Raw genomic sequence first — 20679 nt, forward strand, 5'->3', positions numbered from 1 at the left:
TTCGCATCTCCATCTCCAATTTGTGACCCATCTTCTTCCTCAACCCAAAATGGGGCAAAATAACCATTGAAGAAGCTTGAAGACCCAAGGAGGAGTGGGAGAGCTTCCCAACACCCCAAATAGCCTCCAAGGGTCTCTCCCAATCTCTCTAGGTGAAGAATGAAGTGTAGGAGGAGAAGAATGCCCAAAAATCGCGAGAACCATGTTTAAATAACCCATTTTTGACACATCAGCAGAAAGTTGCGCCCAGCGCCCCCTTCTAGGGCGCCCGGGCGCCATAAAAACACAAAACAGCGAATCAAAGGGCGTCCAGCGCCCCCCAGGGGCGCCCAGGCACCAAATCTGCAGAAAATCAGTAGCCAGGGGTGCCCAGCCCCCTTTTGGGGGCGCCCAGCCCGGACAGCTTTGACAGCATTTTAAAATTCAGGCTCTTGCGCGATTCCGAAGGCGTCCAACATGGGTATTTGCTTCAAATTGATCTTTTATGGTCCCAAAACATGTTCCCTTGAGTTCTTGCATGTTTTCCTCCACTAGAATTGCTTCCTATTCATTTATTTCACACACTTAAACGTAGAGGTTAGAGGTAAAAACAAGCATATACTAAATAAAATACAAGAAAACTAGAAAACACACTAAACGTGTGGATAAAACAAGGTAAAAGTTATGAAGGAGTTGATTTGTTCACAAAATATCACACACAAACACGTAAAATCAATCGTTATCAAGAAGGTGACCAACCAACTCGGCAATGGAGAACAAATGCCATCCAGCCGGGTTTTGGAAAAATTTTGAGATCTCTTACAAAAGATTTCGAAAGTATTGTGTGCGCCATCGAAGAATCGAAGGACTTGTCGATTCTCACAGTGGATGAACTTACTGGGTCATTAGAAGCCCACGAACAAAGGAGAAGGAGTTGGGATGATCATGTTGAACCCGACAATCAAGCACTACTACAGGTACAGTTTGACTCAAATAAATATCGGATTACTCAAAGTCGAGTTCCTGGTGGAAGATGGCAAGGAGGCCGAGGACGAGGTGGACGTGGTAGAGGCAATGAAGATCAAACCGGTCAGCAGAATTGGCATGACCGAAGACAAGGAAAAGACCGAGGAGATCGGTCAAGGGCGAAGTGTTTTAGGTGTGGCAAGTACGTTCACTATGAAAACAAGTGTTGGGCAAGAAGGTGCTACAACTGTGGCAAGTTTGATCATTTTGAAAAAGATTGCAAGACCGAGACAAAGGGGGAGACGAATCTCGTTACTGAAGATGCAGAAGAATTGTTGATGGCAAAGAGCTCGGATGTAGTGGACATGGAGAGCCCAATGCCAACAATGGATGAAGTGATCTCGGTAAAGGATGCAACAATTGTGGAGAAGGAAAACCTGGAGAAAGAACTCAAAGGAAAAGATGAAGAGATTCAGCGAATAGGGAGGCTTCTTGATGAAGCTAATGAAATTATGAATAAACAGAGGGTTGAGCTTGAGGAGCTGAGGAAGACGGCTCCTGAAAAGGAAGAGAAAGCATTTAGGGAAGAAGATGAAGAAGAGATGAAGGCTGATGAGATTTCTACCAACTCAGTATGGTATCTAGATATTGGGGCAAGCAATCATATGTGTGGGAACGAGAACTTTTTTTATGAACTCACCAAGGTGGAGGGAAAATTTGTGTCCTTCGGAGATGACTCTAAGGTGGCCGTGAAAGGGCATGGAACAATTCGGCAAATTCAGAATAATGGACAAGTGGGAGATATTAAGGATGTTTATTATGTTCCGGGGTTGAAGAACAATATCTTAAGCATGGGTCAAATAATTGAAAAAGGTAATTCAATTTTTATGAAAAATCAATTATTATACTTAAAGGATAAACATGGTCGTCTAACAACCCAAGTAAAAGCAAAGAAGAATCGGTTGTATGAACTGGAGCTGAAAATCTTGGAGAGAAGAAGCAAACCCGGTGTGGGATGATGCACATGGAAAGCAAGGAAGGAAGAATTTAAGTTTATGGGGGAGTTTGTTGGGATAAACTTAAATTTGAAATTTATTATTTTATTAGTTTTGAGTTTGGTAATATTTGGTTTGATTTGATAAAGATAAAATAGGGATGGGTAGTTATAATTTTATGTTTATCTAGGTAGAATATTATTTTGTGATAGGTTGAGGAGATTTTATTTTTAAGTCAGTTAATATTTTATTTTCAGATTTTATTTTTATTTCCATAATATTGTATGTATCATGGCTATTTAAAGCCCTTCAATTATCAATGAATAACAAGACTCAATTTGAGAAAAATATCTGAGGGTGTATCTTGAGATTTTCCCAACCCTGTGCACATAAATAAAGAGGTTGCTCCAATCAAGGAGGGTGTGGCGGCCGCCATGAGATAGATGCGAAAGGTGAATGGATGGGGTTGGTCGCCCTGTTGTTGCCCGTTCTAGGGTATGGTTAGGCTCCTCCATGAGGTTGGGCTTTATGTTTCCTACTTCAGTATTGGCTCATTCTTGGAGGATTTAAGGGATGGAGTGAACCTAGTGGTGGAGGTCGCAAACGCAGGGTGTTTCAAGTTTGCCATTTGCAAGAGGACCAAGCGTGCTTGCCACGAGAAGGAAGGTTACGCGTCTGACTTTTTCTATGCGTACTCCACTATTTTTCGTGAAATGTTCGTTTGGCTTCCATTCTCCGACTTCAACATGGGTGTTTTATGGGAGTTGAACGTGACCCCAACCCAACATCACCCGAATGAGTGGGCTTTCATGTAGACGTTTTTCATTGTATGCAAGGCCTTGGATTTAACTCCGACGCCCCCATCGGTTTTGTACTTTTTCCACACCAGGCTACACTCTAAAAAGTCTTTGGTATCTCTTATTTCAAAGAAGAACCAAACGTTATTTACCCATTTCAATACTTCGTATAAGGTGTTTAAGAAAAACTTTATTAAAGTTGCAATAAGAGAGGCCGGTTGGTTGAGATTTTTTACGGATAACGATCGACCCAAATTTTCCTTCTATTAGACTGAGCATCCCAAGAGAATAACTGCTTGGGGGAAATCTGCAATGACACCGGCGGAAATAAAAACAATCGACATGATTAACCGATTACCCCATTTGGCCCCCTCCCGCGAGCTTATTGGTTATCTTGGCTCAAACGCTCTATGTATTAGAGTATTTGGTAAGACTTTTGTTATGTAGTGTCTTAGAACTGTCATTTTTAACTTCTTTAAGTTTTGTTTTTCCTTTCAAATCTTATGGTTGTCATGGATAAGAGAAAGTCAAGCACCTTTTCTACGATGGCCGCTCGGTGAAAGGAAGAGCTGAAGAAGGCTCCAGAGGGCACATCTTCTCGCCTTCTCTCTCGAAGCGTTGTCACTCCAACCTGAAGGGGCACATTTTAAAGCATAATGCTCTTTAAAAAGTAAATATGTTCGATAAAATCATGAAAGTAATAAAAAAGAAAACATATTTTGAAAATTTTATCTCACTTAAAACTTTAAAACTTAAATTATTAGAATTTTTTTTATCTTTAGCCTATCAAATAATTGAATATTTATAATATAAAGCATTAAATTTAATTACTATGCACAACTTCATAATCCTTTTTTTACAATAAAAGTTAGTTAGTATAAGATTTAATAAATGATCTTAAAATAGGTTTTCTATCTAATACATCTAAATATAATTATAACATTTATATAATGTGTTCATATTCTATTGTTCAGGTAAAAGAAAGTTGCATTTGGTGGAACAAATTGATGGATTGCCTTATCCATCAATTTTGTCAAAAATTGCGTTATCTTCGCTCCTTTAACAATTTTGTCAAAAAACTTGAGCAAGAAGAGGACGATTTGATTTTAACAAGAGATGGTGTCCAAAATTCTGTTGAACAAGTCAAGAGAAAAACTAGAGAGACTAGTGAACTTGTTAACAAGTGGCTGCAAGATGCTATGAGAGACATGGGTAAAGTGAATCAGTTGCTAGAAGAGGCAAGAACAAAAAAAATGTGTTGCTTTGGGTATTGTCCAAATTGGATTTCGCGATACCGTATAGGAAAAAAGATAGCAAATAAAGTTTTTGACCTTGAAAAGTTCATTGATGAGGGTAAAAAATATGTGTCATCTGACAGCATCGCTACGCTACCTTCAGACACCCTTGACATGCTCTTGGAAAAATTCATGACTTTTGAGAGTAGAAAATCTATATACGAGGAACTACTGGATGCAGTGAAAACTAATGATGTTTCCATGATTGGGTTGTATGGAATGGGGGGTTGTGGTAAAACCACATTAGCAATGGAGATTAAGAAATCAGTAGAAGCAGAGCATTTTTTTGAAAAAGTTCTTTTTGTACCTGTTTCTAGTACAGTGGATGTTCAGAAGATTCAAGAAAAAATAGCAAGTTCACTGCAAATTGAATTTCCAGAAACCGAAGAAATGCAGGAAGCCCAAAGATTGCACTCAAGATTAACTCAAAAGAAAAATATTTTTATAATTCTAGATGATGTGTGGGAAAAGCTTGACTTTGGTCGTATTGGGATTCCTTCTTCTGAACACCATAAAGGCTGCAAGATTCTCATTACCAGTAGATCAGAAGCAGTTTGTACTTTAATGGATTGTCAAAGAAAAATTTACTTGCCAATTTTAACGGATGAAGAAGCATGGACTCTTTTCCAAAATAAAGCACTTATAACAGAAGCCACCTCTGATACCTTAAAGGAAATGGGAAGATTAATTTCCAATGAATGTAAAGGATTGCCGGTTGCCATTCCAGCTGTTGCTTCTAGTTTGAAGGGAAAAGCTGAGACGGTATGGAGTGTTGCATTGAATAAATTGAAACATTCTGAGCCAATAAATATTGAAAGTGGTTTGATTGATCCCTACAAGTGCTTGCAGTTGAGCTATGATAATTTGGATACTAAAGAAGCTAAATCACTTTTCCTATTGTGCTCTGTGTTTCCTGAAGATTATGAAATTTCAGTTGAAGCTTTAACAAGATGTGCAATAGGATTAGGTGTAGTTGGAGAAACTCTCTCATATGAAGAGGCAAGGAGTGAAGTGATTGCAGCTAAAATTAAGCTTATTAGGTGTTGTTTATTGTTGATTGCAGATCATGAACGTGTCAAAATGCATGACATAGTTCGTGATGTGGCCCACGTCATAGCACAAAATGAGAATAAGATGATAAAGTGTGAAGTGGAAAAAGATGTTACAGTAGAACAAAATTCTGTAAGATATCTATGGTGTGCAAAAATTTCAAAGGATTTGGATTGCTCCAATCTTGAGTTTTTATGCTTACGGACAAAGATGAAAGAATTTGATGGGATTTTCAAAAGAATGGGAATGCTCAAAGTTTTGATTATTGACAACGATGGGGATGGAAAAACACCATTGCCAACAATATCTTTCAAAACATTAACAAATCTTCGTCGTCTATCCATTTTAAATTGTGAATTGAGCGACTTCTTGTTTTTAAGCGCCATGAAGAATCTTCAGAATTTAGAGTTATATTATTGTTTACTGCCATCATTTCCTGAAGCAATTACACTAAAATTGTTAGAGTTGAATAAATGTGACATTAAAGTGAAGAATTTTGAAGTGATGAAGAGAATCCCGCTTTTGGAAGAGTTGTACATTATTGATATTGAAGGAGAATGGGATGCTAACAGTGAAAACAATATTGATTTCTTTATGATGTTTAGCATTCCCGAAACTCTGCAAAGGTATGGAATTGTATTGGGGTCTGATAACTTTTATCATTATAATGATGGAGATATTTACATTGATGGCAAAACTTTATTACTTAACCATTTTGACATATCAAATGAGGTAATAAAGGGTTTGGCAAAAAATGCAAAGAATCTATTTGTGGCAAATATTCATGGAGGTGCAAAAAATATGATCCCTGATATATTTCAAATTGAAGGAGGAAGTTTGAATGAGTTGAATGCGTTGGAGATACGTGATTCTGCAGGGATAAAGTGTTTGATTGACACTCGTAGTCACTCGAGTGAGGTGGAAACTCTATTTTCCAAGTTGCATACGTTGAAAATTGATAACATGGAAAATCTAAAAGTTATATGGCATTGTTTTCTTCCTGCCAATGGAGCTTTTGAGAACTTAGAGAAGTTGTATTTAAGTGATTGTCCACGGTTGACATTTCTCTACACATATGTGGTTGCTCGAAATTTGGTACAATTGAAAATTTTAAAAATATCAAGATGTGATGAACTGAAGCATATATTAACATATGATGAGAAAAGTCAAGATGAATTCAGTACAGGGCATCCTATACAAATCATTGAAAAGGATGTGGAGGATAAAAAATTGTCTAATCTTGTTACTCCTCAACCATTCTTCCCAAAACTAGAAGCATTGCATGTTGATCATTGCCAGAAGTTGAAAAGATTTTTCTCTGGATCTGATTCTGATGACTTTCCCAATCTTCATCTTCTCGCCATGAAAGGTTTGGACTTGATTATGATACCCAATATTAGAGAGATTGAACTGAAAGGCTTTGATAATGCAAGGTACCTTTTTAAATTATCCATTGCTTCATTATTGATGTTGGAAATTTTGAGAATTGAGGAATGTGGTGGACTTGAGCACATTATAGACACTGATTATGAATATGGCAAAGAGAATATGAAAGCTGTCTTTCCTAACTTAAAAGAACTCTCAGTGCGCGATTGTGGCCAGTTGAAATATATTGGCCAATATGCCGTAGCTAATCAAGATTACAGGGAGACTCACATTCATTTCTCACCATTGGAAACCCTCCATCTTTCGAGACTACCAAGTTTTGTTAGCATTTATGCTACCAACACTCTCACTCTGACGTGCCCTTCAAACAATTATTTTGCCTTCCTAAATCTTGGAAAACTAGAAATAATTGAATGTGACTCATTGGAAGTAGTTTTTTCAAAGTCTGTTTTAAGATGCTTACCAAAGTTGAATGTTCTTGTGATAAGAAACTGCAAAGAATTAAAGCATATCTTGGAAGAAAACGAGTCCAATATTCTTTCTATTGGATGTGATAGAGAAGCTTCAAAGAATTATTTTGTCTTAACAAATCTTGAAAAACTAGAAATAATTGAATGTGCGAAATTGAAAGTAGTCTTTCTAAAGTCTGTTTTAAGATGCTTACCAAAGTTGAAGCTTTTGAAGATAAGGGAATGCAAAGAATTAAGAGAAATCATTGAAGGAGACAAAAATTTGTCTAATATTCATTCTCCTCAACCATGCTTCCCAAAACTAGAAGCATTGCATGTTGAAGATTGTCACAAGTTGAAAAGATTATTCTCTGGATCTGCTTTTAATGACCTTCCCAATCTTCATCTTCTGGTCATAAATGGAGCCTATGAACTAGAAGTGCTCGTTAGATGTAAAGAAGGAAAGATTAAAGTTGAGCTTCCAAGACTCAAACTTTTAATATTCATGCATCTTTCAAACTTCCGTCAAGATATTGAATTGCATAATTTAAAGAATTGCATTGTCTATAAATGTCCAAAACTCTCTTTGACTTCAACAACTACTCTTCAGAAGCTCTGTGAAGATTTTCCTTACAAAGGTAAATACTATACAAATCTTCAAATTTAAACTATTAATGGAAGGATGTCAAACTCTTGAATTAATCTTAAACTATTACAGTATGGAAATGAGGTAAATCGCTATCTAATTCTGCTCTAAATAAATGTTTGTCTTAACTCGTATACACACTCTTAAAAAGGAAGTTTACTAATTTCAAATTAAAATTAATGTAATTTTTATCTCACTTTTATTCAACAATGGAAATATACTATTATACTCAAATTATTTTAAGAATTTTAGTTATTTTGATTTTTTGTTTGCACTGTTACAATTTAGTTATCTATGTAATTTAATCTATCCTACTGTACTATTACAATTATTATTTTTAACTTTTTTTACGATGTCAAGAAATATTAAATAATTGTATATAAACTAAATGTTTTGAATCCGTTTATTCTATCTCCACAATCCACAACTACGTTTACTAATTCGTTGACAAAATATGATCACATTTGAAATAAGTTTTTTATATGTATATTGACATGGCTTGAGACAATTCGTCCCTTAATTTGTAAACAATTTTACCTAAAGAAAATATATTTACAAATTCATTATTTCACTCAGATAGGACGGTTTCAAATTCCCAACAGAGTACTCACCAGAATTTTTTAAAATAAGAACATTAACTTAATTTTTGGTGCAAGACTTTTAATTTTAGGTTCTAGGAATTTTAGTTATGAAAACACTGTTATAAAGGGTACTATCTTTAAGACGTAGAGTCGCCACTTTATGTTGATGGATAAAAAAATTCCTATCATGAAACTTTTTATATGTTTTTTTATTTATTTTTATTTGTAATGATATAATGATCCATCATGGAAAGTTGAGGCTGTATTCCCTTTTCTTATGTATTCCATCTTTGTACAGATTTCATAAACACTGAACTTCATAGTTCGGAATTTGCAAAATTAGTAAAATTCATATATGAAGACAATCTTTCAAAAAAATGCATCTATTTTGAGAGTAGACAATCTGCATACGAGCAACTACTGGATGCAGTGAAAAATAATGTTTCCATGATTGGGTTGTATGGAATGGGGGGTTGTGGTAAAACTACATTAGCGATGGAGGTTAAAAAGTTCGTAGAAGCAGAGCATCTTTTTGAAAAAGTTCTTTTTGTGCCTGTTTCAAGTACGGTAGAAGTTTGGAGGATTCAAGAAAAAATAGCAAATTCACTGCAACGTGAAATTCCAGAAACCGAAGAAATGAGAGCCAAAAGATTGTGCTCGATTTTAACAAAAGAAAAAAGTGTTCTTTTAATTCTAGATGACCTGTGGGAGAAACTTGACTTTGGTCGTATTGGGATTCCTTCTTCTGAACACCGTAGAGGCTGCAAGATTCTCATTACCAGTAGATCAGAAGCAGTTTGTACTTTAATGGATTGTCAGAGAAAGATTTGCTTGCCAATTTTAACGGATGAAGAAGCATGGACTCTTTTCCAAAATAAAGCACTTATAACAGAAGCCACCTCTGATACTTTAAAGGATCTGGGAAGATTAATTTCTAATGAATGTAAAGGATTGCCTGTAGCCATTGCAGCTGTTGCTTGTAGTTTAAAGGGAAAAGCTAAGACGGTATGGAGTGTTGCATTGAATAAATTGAGACATTCTAAGCCAATAAATATTGAAAGAGGTTTGAATGATCCCTACAAGTGCTTGCGGTTGAGCTATGATAATTTGGATGATAAAGAAGCTAAATCACTTTTGCTGTTGTGCTCTGTGTTTCCTGAAGATTTTGACATTAATGTTGAAGTTTTAACAAGATGCGCAATAGGATTAGGTGTAGTTGAAGAAGCTCACTCATATGAAGAGGCAAGGAGTGAAGTGATAGCAGCTAAAATTAAGCTTGTTAGTTGTTGTTTATTGTTGGATGCAGATGATGGAAGTGTCAAAATGCATGACATAGTTCGTGATGTGGCCCACATCATAGCAGAAAATGAGAATAAGTTGATCAAGTGTGAAGTGGAAAAAGATGTTACAGTAGAACAAAATTCTGTAAGATATCTATGGTGTGAGAAAGTTCCAAATGATTTGGATTGCTCAAATATTGAGTTTTTATGCTTATTAGGGACAAATATGAAAGAATTTGATGGAATTTTCAAAAGAATGGGAATGCTCAAAGTTTTGATTCTTGAGGATCAAAAAACACTATTGTCAACAATATCTTTCAAACCATTAACAAATATTCGTTGTCTATTCATTTTTAATTATGAATTGAGCAACTTCTCATTTTTAAGTGGTATGAAAAATCTTCAAAGTCTCTCGTTATTTGGTTGTTTACTGCCTTCATTCCCTGAATTACCAACCTTAAAAGTGTTAGAGTTGAATGAATGTGACATTAAAGTGAAGAATTTTGAAGTGATGAAGAGAATCCCGCTTTTGGAAGAGTTGTACATTATTGATATTAAAGGAGAATGGTATGCTAACAGTGAAGACAATATTGAATTCTTTAAGACGTTTAGCATTCCCGAAACACTGCAAAGGTATGGAATTGTATTGAGGTCTAAAATATTTTATGGTCCTTATTTTGATCATTATAATAATAGAGATATTTACATTCATGGAAGAACTTTATTACTTAACCATTTTGACATAGCAAATGAGGTAATAAAGGATTTGGCAAAAAAAACAAAGGATCTATTTGTAGGAAATATTCATGGAGGCGCAAAAAATATGATCCCTGATATATTTGAAATTGAAGGAGGAGGTTTGAATGAGTTGAATACGTTGGAGATACGTGATTCTAAAGAGTTAGAATGTTTGATTGACACTCGTAGTCACTCGAGTGAGGTGGTAACTCTCTTCTCCAAGTTGCATACGCTGAGAATGGAGGGCATGGAAAATCTAAAAGCTATATGGAATTGTTTTCTTCCTGCCAATGGGCCTTTTAAGAACTTAGAGAAGTTGGATTTAAGTGATTGTCCACGGTTGACATTTCTCTTCACATATGTGGTTGCTCGAAATTTGGTACAATTGAAAATATTAAAAATATCAAAATGTGATAAACTGAAGCATATCTTAAAATATGATGAGAAAAGTCATGATAAATTCACCACAGGGCATCCTATACAAATCTTCCAGAATCTTCAGGAAGTAGAGGTACATAGCTGTCGAGAACTAAAACATATATTCCCAGCCAACATTGTTGGAGGGTTAGGTCAATTTAAAGAGCTCAAGATAGAAAGATGCAACATGCTAGATCAAATAATTGGAGATATTGTTCCATTAACAGAGCAGGATAGAAAAGAAGAACTTGATGAAATCGTTGAGGAAGGTAAGCATTCATATTTCTATAGCGCTTCAATTCCAACAACAACAGTTGTGCAACATAGCCTAGTTACATTTTTCTTTTTTAATTTACAAATATTTTTAAGCGTGTATTAGTAAGTCTACATGGTATTGCTTAGTTGAAAATGGTGACACATGTAGCTTCGAACTTATTTACAAGTTTACATAAATATTGTGAATCTGTTATTTTCCGTTAGTAAGGTTCAAACTCGAGACACTACTAATCTACCTTAACTTAAATCAATTACTTGTGCAGCAAAGCCCAGGTACATTTTTCTTTTTTCATTAATTATATATTGACGCTCTAAATTGTGGATTTAGTTCATATAAACCAATATTTTTTTAATTTATAATTGTTTTTCAGGAACTCTATCCAGTCTTAAAAGTCTTAAGATAACATGGTGTGGAAAGTTAGGCTCAATTTTTACAGCATCTATTGCTAAGACCTTGACTTCTTTGGAAGAATTGTTCATAGAAGACTGCGACAGTTTGAAGGATATAGTAACTGACGAAAGGATCAATAAAAATCAGGAGAAAAGCATTGTTGAGGATGAGCATGATTGCCAGAGTGATATTTCAATCTTCCAAAGTTTGAAAAAGCTACATATCAGTCAATGTGTCTTATTGGAGGGTATATTCCCTGTTTCTTTTGTTGAAGAATTGAATGCTATAACAAATAAAGAGGTTGTTGATTTGAAAGACTTCTCTAGTCGAAATAATACTCAAATTGAGCTTCCTGCTTTACAAGTACTTGAACTTCATCATATTATTGTTGGTAGTTATGATGTGATATGTCCATCTTTAAGAACACTATCACTGGATATTGGGAGATATGTTGGGTTTTTCAACATAAATTGTTCAACAGATGCTTCAGCAGCTACAAAAAGTGATTTTATTGCAATCAAGGTATGAAAAACCATCATTTACATTGTTTCTCTCTTTGTGAATTTACAAAAGTTAATATAAATATTTGAATTTAAGAGGATCTTGTGCTAAAAGTAATAAAAATGGTCTTACATGCCCTGCCACTTGCTAGTGACCTGAACTCATACCATAGGTGCAACATAAATTTTTAATATTTAAGTATTGGGATAGATTGTTTGGAATAGATTAACTTTGGAAAATTATTTTCTTTAATAGGCTAAACAGAAATCAATTATTTTTGCGAAAAAACAAGTGAATCTAAATAATTATAGACATTGCTTAAACTTTTATCTATACGAACAATACGATAGAAATGGAATACGTTAATAATCAGTTAAGATAATATTTAGTTTGGTTTAAGAAGTATATTGGTGTATAAATTGCAGACATCGAACTCAGATTTTGATTCGCCGGTTGAAAGTGTTGAATGTCTTTCAGAACTACCACATGGTTTGAACTTGATTATGACACAGAATATTAGAGAGATTAAACTGAATGGCTTTGATAAGGCAAGGTATCTTTTTAAACTGTCCATTGTTTCATCATTGATGATGTTGGAAATTTTGAGTATTCAAGAATGTCATGGACTTGAGTACATTATAGACACTGATGATGAATATGGCAAAGAGAATATGAAAGCTATCTTTCCTAACTTAAAAGAGCTCTTGGTTGATAACTGTTTCCGATTGAAATATATGATTGACCAATATGACGTAGCTAATAAGGATTATAAGAAGATTCATATTCAATTCTTAGCATTGGAAATACTCTCTCTTCGTAATCTACCAAACTTTGTTAGCATTTGTTCTACCAACACTGTCACTGTGACGTGGCCATCTTTGAAGGACTGTGAGTGTTACAGATGTTTCTATCCATTTTATAGTTATGTTAGTTGTTTGACGATTCCTACAAATTCAAGAGAGACAATTATCACAAGTACGAAGGTAATCTTGTCTTCTTTTTTTTATGATTATTAATTATTTTTTCTTTTTTCGTTTATGTTTACATTTGCTCTTAATGTCCTACAGGATTCGAAAGGGATTCAGAACCATCTCCCCACTTTGCAAACTCTAAACATAACTTTTTCTGATGCAGAACGTATTTTTTGTCTTAATGAAGATGAAATGATTGGCCAACAAGTGAGTTTAAGGTTAGAGAAGTTGAAGTTAAAATTTCTACCACAAATGACTTATATTTGGGTGGGTCCCAACAATTCACTTACTCTCCAACATCTTACCAAATTAAAAATATGGAATTGTGGAAAGTTGGAAGTAATCTTTCCAAAGTCTGTTGTAAGATACTTACCAGAGTTGAAGAAAGTAACCATAAGAGATTGCATGGAATTGAAGCAGATCGTCGAAGAAGACAGGTCCAATCTTCTTTCCATAGATGGAGGCTCTGAAGTAGAGGAGATTATTGGATGTGATAAAGAAGCTTCAAAGAATTATTTTGCCTTCCCAAATCTTGAAGAACTAGAAATAATTCAATGTGACTCATTGGAAGTAGTCTTTTCAAAGTCTGTTGTAAGATGCTTACCAAAGTTGAATGTTCTAGTGATAAGAAAATGCAAAGAATTAAGAGAAATAATTGAAGGGGATAAAAATTTGTCTAATCTTGTTTCTCATCAACCATGCTTCCCAAAACTTGAAGCATTGCATGTTGACGATTGTCACAAGTTGAAAAGATTATTCTCTGGATCTGTTTCTAATGACCTTCCCAATCTTCATCTTCTGGCCATAAATGGAGCCAATGAACTAGAAGAGCTTGTTGGATGTAAAAAAGGAAAGATTAAAGTTGAGCTTCCAAAACTCAAACTTTTAATATTTATGCATCTGGAAAACTTCAGTCAAGAGATTGAATTGCATAATTTAAAGAATTGCATTGTCTACAAATGTCCAAAACTCACTTTGACTTCAACAACTACTCTTCAGAAGCTCCGTCATGATTTTCCTTACGAAGGTAAATACTATATAAAGTCTTCAAATGTCCAAACTATTGAATTAATCTTAAATTAATAGTATAGAAATGAGGTAACACTGCTATCTAATTCTTTTCTAAATAAATGTTGGTCTTAACTCGTATAACTCTCAAAAAGGAAGTTTATTAGTTTCAAATTAAATGTAATTTTTATCTCACTTTTATTCAACAACGAAAATATATTAATTATTAAACTCAAATTATTCTAACTCCACAATCCACAACTAAAGTTGCTAATTCTTTCACAAAATATGAACACATTTGAAATAAGCCTTAATTTGTAAACAATTTTACCTAAAGAAAATATATATTTACAAATTCATTATTTCACTCAGAGAGGACGATTTCAAATTCCCAACCGAGTACTCACTAGAGTTTTTTAAAATAAGAACATTAACTTAATTTTTGGTGCAAGACTTTTAATTTTAGGTTCTAGGAATTTTAGTTATGAAAACACTGTTCTAAAGGGTACTATCCTTACGACGTAGAGTCTCCACTTTATTTTGATTGGTGATAAAAAAAACTCCTATAATAAAACTTTTTATATCTATTTTATTTTTAATTGTAATGATATAAAGATCTATCATGGAAAGTTGAGCTCTATTCCCTTTTGTTATGTATTTGATTTTCACCTTAATTCCCTTATATTTTTGTACAGATTTCATGAACACTGAACTTGGTATTTCGACATTTCGTGACATCCTAGAAGGGATAAGTTATAAATATTCACAGGTCAGAACCAACCAATCTATGAATATAAATAATAAAAAATAATAGCCTATTTTGTCTCATTATTAGAATAACATTTTTCAATTTTACGTAGAAAATTTGATCTCCTTTTTATTAAAACAAATCAATGTGATCCATTAAAATTCTTAAAGTAAATCATCTTTGGTAGATCAACAAAAGTCACCTTAATTAGCAACAAAAACACATTTGCTAAATAATTTAACACGAAATGAATGGTTAATGTATACTACTCAAAGCTAAAGAAAGAACAATGAAAATTGTTGTTGTCCCTTGATTCAGAAAAAAAAAGGACCATTTCATGTTCCTTTTCGAATGGCTTGAGGTTGATACACATATTTTCATTTCATTTTTATAAAAAGAAGAAAATATTCTACCTAATTACACATTTTCTGGGCATATGCAGATTACAGAAGAATTCAATTGCATTAGATAAAGTCATAATATGTCAACTAATTAAGAATTAAATAGAAATTAGTAACCCAAATATGGTGAAGAAGAAAGTATAGTCACAATGAAAGTTACCTCACCAAACTTAGCTTTTGCATTGTAAATATGAAACTGACAACATTTAGTGGAAAAGTTCTAGCATATCAGTGATAGACTGGCAATACCAACTACTACTTTAGAATTTAGAAGCCCACCTCTAATTTGTAATATTACTAAAAATAAAAATGGATTTTTTAATATAAAGACTAACTCCTAATTAACTTGCTTATGCAATATTTCAAAAGAAAGTTGGTGTATGAGGAATGAAACAGTGAAGGAGGTTTTCCATACCAATATGCACTTTAAGAAGCAATAGTAACAGGGCTACTTTCAAACTTTAGAGATCCTCACACTCAATCGTATTTTTTCAATTTATAATACACAGGAGATTAAATCTTCATCCACTGGTGTTGCAACACATCGTAGTCAACGTGTTGTGGCGAGAGATCCTAAGCTGGAAGAGGACATTGCATGGAGACAAATAGATGAGAATTCTAAGAGGTATGACTATTTTATTAGGTGAGTATACATTTGGCGGCATATGAAATTCTTACAAGATTGATAGCATCAGTTTCTGAGTTTTTTTGTTCTCTGGCAAGCAATTTAAGTTTGTTAAACAGGTGTAGTAGTGGGGACATTGTTGAAGAAGGTGATGGGCCTAAGATTATATTGGAAGAAGGTTCTGACTTGGTTGATAAAGAAGGTGAAATAGGTGTTGTTTCTAATCACCAGGTTTTGACTCCGAGAAATGAAGAAGCAGAGCAGGAATTTGTTGCAGAAATTTTCACTTCAGAAATACCAAGAATAGCAACATCATTAACAAATGTGAGTCTAATAAATCTTTTTCTGAGTATTGGATGAGACTATATTGTGATTTTACACCTTTTTATTACTTTGTTTAGCCATTGGTGGACACACAGCAGACTAGTGAACCGTGTCTGATGAAGCAGAAAAAACCAGTTGGTGAAATTCCTAAGGTAAATGACAAACAAAAATACCATAAATAATTTGTCATCAACAATAACCCTGCTAGTATAGGTCATAGAAAGAAGTCAAGTCTGCAACTTATTACACCAATATGTTCTTGCGCAGAGTATTGAGCAAGTTGCTTTAGAGGAAACCATGACAAAGAACACCAATATGGCAGCTTCATCAATTCTTTCCGAGTCTGTCACCTCTAAGTTGGATCCAACAGTTACTTTACCAAGTAAATCACATCCATCATGTAAGTTTATTTTATGCAATTCACATTTCCAACATATTCGGTTAAAAAAAAAATGATGTTACCTTTCTAATTTTTTATTTGTCGTAGGAATAAAAACTATTGAATTTCTAAGTATGAATTTATATTTAATATATTTGTTATCATTACATTTTGTTAAGAATATTTACTTAATATTTTTTATTTAAATTATCTTTTAGGAAATCTTTCGACTTTAGCAATAATTTTCAGTTTTAGATATTAGTTATTATTTAGATTTAGCAAATATTTAATATTCTATTACATTTTATTCTATATATAAAGTATATTAATAAAATAAAATAATAAATTCCTTAGTACAACATATCTCTTATATATCTCTCAAATATTTCCAAAACCTTTAAAATTTCTTATTTGATAACTGATGATTAATCTTGGTGAGGAGTTTAAATCGTTGTGACAACAACACAATCCAACACCATAACAACTGCATTATAAGTAAAGGTCACTAGAAATATATCATTTAAAAGGGATTTATTTTTGAGAATAATTTAAGGATGAGTCTAACACATTGGGTGAAAATAAAATAAAAAATAAAAAAACTATATATTTATTGTCTTTAAGGTTTTAAATTGAAAGTAGTCTTAATATTTTATGTAAGTTAGATTAAGGTCACATTTATATAATATCTCCCTAATAATTCCTTCAAAGAAAAAGAAAAAAAATCACATTTTAACTTCTACTTGCACTTATATGAGTCATCCAAAATGGTGTTAAGAAACTCAATGTTTTACAACTACTGTGGCTTGATGCTAATGTCTTTTCTGTTATATTTTCTTCTTATTCCTCCCAGAGTGAAATTAAGAGCAGCCAAATTGAGGCACGCATTGCTAACAAAAGTGAAGGCCATCCTAAAATAATTCAAGACTTTGGGGCCAATGATACCAGGAGTTTATTTGCACCAGTTGTTGTGGGGAAAGAGGGTGAAGATAACCTAGTTGGAAAGACCCTTGCTGAGTTAGAAAAGTATCTGAAGATGTCTTTGAAGGATATAGTTAGCTTTGAGACTAACAGCTTTTGCCTTTTGTCTGCTCTTAATTTCCTATCCAACCTTCCTTTCAAAGATGTGAAAGTACCAGATGGCCTCAAACATATTATAGACACTATGCACTGATACTTGCAAAGCATTTTATTCTCCTTTAAGCAAGGCTTTGCCACCACTGACAAGTTGGCAGAACTTGAAGCTCGTGCGAATGAGGTGACCATTTAAAAGAATTTCTACGATGAACTTCAACGGAAGGAAGTAGTTTTGAAGGAACAAATCATTAGGTTGAAGGAAGAAATAAGAGTTTGTGAGGTTGCCTTATCATCCCTCGAGAAGGAAAAAAAATAAATGCATTGTAGAAACTGTAGAATACAAAACGGAGCTTGAAAATGCAAGGAAAGAAGAATCTGAAATGTTGGAGGTGGCTCATAAATGGTCAGTTCTGTGTAGTCAATATGAGCTCAATCGCATGGCTGCTACAAATCTCTCGTGAAGGTTTTCGTTGTTCATTATTATTAAGGTTAATGTCTTCTGTTTTTTCTAGTGGTTGTCGTTTTGTAATACTTTATTTTTGTTTTTGTGTGCTTTTTGGTTCTAATTTCCCAATCAGTTTACCCCTCTCTGTCTGCATGATTCCATAAAGCATAATAATATTCAATCCAAAGCATTTAAGGGATAAAAAATTTCATGTTCGAGAGAAAAGGAGTTACATTAAGAGTTGAATATATATTTTGTAACAATGCTATATTAACCGTAAAAAAATATCACCAAAATAATAATAACACAAGATCAAGCTTAAAATCGGTAAAACCGAACTTAAAAATTGATAAATCCAGGGTATTTTACAAACAAGTTCAATTGTCAATACAAGAAAAATAATCAAATGTATAAATTATTCTAACGAGAAGACAACCACCAAGATTCATGGATGATATTGTTGAGCTCAACAAGTTCCATTCCTGAAAGAGTAAAGTAACAAGAATTTCATAAAAAAGGTTCAAAAGGGAAAAAGGTACAAAGTAGAGAGAATTTCACACTGAGAAGGTTCCATACCACCAATTGCCTATAACCCTATGAATTCACATAATTTAACATTCTCCCTCTTGTCACAGGAACTCTTGTGCACCTCTACTGTTTTGTTGTTTTTGCTTTCATTGTGAGTTTTTTAGTTGTTTTACACAGTAAGTTGCCTCCAGTCTAGTAGATTAGTTTGTTTTTAGGATTTTTTTTAGCAAAATGATATTTCAACACCCTATTTTGACACTCCTTTGACACTACCCACGTGGCAAAGTGTCATTGGGTGTTTTTGCTTTAAAAAAATTGATTTTAAAATTGAACGAAGGGCAAAGATGGAAGTGAAAGAATTGTATTTTCATTTTTGCGGTTTCCTTTCTCTTGCATTGTGTTTTGTTCTGATGAAACAGGGTCTCATCTCGTTCTCTCGCTCTCTCGCTCTGTCGTCTCTCTTCTGTTGCCTCGCGTCTCGTCAATCTTCAATCAGTTTCGCCTCTCCAGTCGCTTCGCCTCACCATTGTCGTGTTCGTCTCGGCTGGGCTCGCCTCCACTGGTTTGGGCAGTTGTTTCGCCTGTCGGGAAGCCCTTATTTTGGGCGTTGAAGACCTTTCCCTTGCGTTCATCACTCGATTCGCCTCTCGGCAAGCACTCTCCACTCCCTTTCGCCTCACCATTGTTGTGCCCTTTGTGTGTGGATCGTCGTGTTTGTCCTTGGTGTCGTGGTGTGTATCTGGTACATTGATTTTGGTAAGTGGGAACTGGAGAATATACAATGTTGGTTTCGTTGTTATCCATTAACTGTCGCAAACCCTAACGATGTCCAAATACTATGTTGTTTAAGCGCAGGTCCAATGGCTTCCCCAAAACAAAGTGTAAGATTTAATTTAAATTTTCTTAATTTTTGGTATGGTTGATGTTTTGGTTTGTTGTATTTATGATTTTCTTGTAATGATTTGTAGTGGCGCCTGCGTGTATCGATGAAATCGTCAACCATTATTGAAATGAATAGTTTACTGAAAGAGTCTCATGTAGAGGGCATTAGGATGACACCGTTTCATTGGTGCGAACAAATTTTAAAACCTGTGTTTGAAATTGTTGAAACGTATGCTTAAAAGGTGGGTCGGGAATGATGTGAGTTTTAGGGTTTGTCAACAACTTGTTCCGTTGACTACTTTAGATGTATATATGACAACCGGTTTGGGTATGAGTGGTCTACATGTTCCTCTAGATGAGTGTCTAGTTGGATTTGTTGGTAGGGTATTTAATCCGAAAACCACTACCAAAGAATATTTGATTGATATGTTTAACTTGATTGTGAACGATGAAGAAGTAAATGTTGATGTAGTTTGTAGGTTGTATATTTTAGTATGTTTAGTAACCTTTTTTCTGCCTAGGAAATCTGAATATGTCGCAAACATGCCTTGTGCTGTTTTAGACAACTTAGATAGTTTGTGTTTGTATGATTGGGCGTCGTGTGTACATAACCACCTAGTTCAAAGCTTAAATAACTCAAAGAAGAAGATTATGTTCGGACGAATGAAGAAGTCCCTCAGTCTTAATGGGAACGTAGCTGTGCTGCAAGTAACATGATTTATTCAATATTGTTTTTGTAAAGCACTTGACTATTTGGCTAACTTGTTGGTTTTGATACTTGAAGGCATGGACGGTAGAAAGATTTTCTTTGCACCGACACACAAGTCACACGAGGTTCCCACGCATTTGGATTTGGAACCCGTTAAAAGCAAAGACAAAAACAATTAAAGAGATATTTGAGATCGGCGATGTAAGTGTTTGAAAGTTTGTTTAAATTATTTGATGGATATATTTGACTTATGTTGATGTTTGTGTTTGTTTGCAGTTACATCTTGATTGGTATGTAAGTCGAACGGATCGTCATAATGCTGAACTTCGAATTGCATTAGGAATGGATGACATTGGGTTGTTCAAAGGTGAAGAATCAAAGGGTGAAGCATCGAGGATTGAGGAATCAGATGATGAAAGCACCAACACTGCCACGTGGCTGCAAGATGCTGATGCGATATTGAAGAAGACGAACTCTGAAATAGCGTCATTGCATGGCCACATTTCAAGGCTGGCGAAGGAGTTAATGGACCTTCGTGAATTTCCAATGCAAAACGAAGAAGCTACATTTGGTGATCCTAGAGAAGGAGTTGGTGCAGGTGACGAAGATGTCGGGTATGGAGATGATGACCATCCTTTAGGGGATGAAGAACCAGTAGCTGGGGATGAAGAAGCAGCAGGTACACATAACGAAGCTGGAACCTCCAAGCATCGTCCTGATTATATAGATGTTGTTGATGAAGAAGATGATGTTCCTAAAGGATTGGTACCGCTGGTAGTTGCCCCTCTCCGTAGTTATGCTGGTTATCCTAGTGCCTCCGATGTCGACGTTGACCGAT

General features: G+C 34.5%; 2 protein-coding genes across 2 annotated transcripts; both read left to right on the forward strand.

The window, feature by feature from the left end:
- The first annotated feature begins 12698 nt into the window (after positions 1-12698).
- On the forward strand, positions 12699-14537 carry LOC111241074. Its single transcript, XM_022777608.1, has 2 exons — positions 12699-13745; positions 14422-14537. Exons 1-2 carry the CDS (start codon positions 12785-12787, stop codon positions 14535-14537), a joined length of 1077 nt encoding a protein of 358 aa, XP_022633329.1. The 5' UTR covers positions 12699-12784.
- A 718-nt stretch (positions 14538-15255) lies between these two features.
- LOC106753596 lies at positions 15256-17440 on the forward strand. Its single transcript, XM_022777609.1, has 6 exons — positions 15256-15279; positions 15385-15500; positions 15608-15824; positions 15902-15976; positions 16092-16224; positions 17054-17440. Coding segments are annotated over exons 1-6 (567 nt in total). The 3' UTR covers positions 17056-17440.
- Positions 17441-20679: the final 3239 nt, after the last annotated feature.

This window comes from Vigna radiata, unplaced genomic scaffold (assembly GCF_000741045.1).
Source record: "Vigna radiata var. radiata cultivar VC1973A unplaced genomic scaffold, Vradiata_ver6 scaffold_134, whole genome shotgun sequence".
Classification (NCBI taxonomy): Eukaryota; Viridiplantae; Streptophyta; class Magnoliopsida; order Fabales; family Fabaceae; genus Vigna; species Vigna radiata.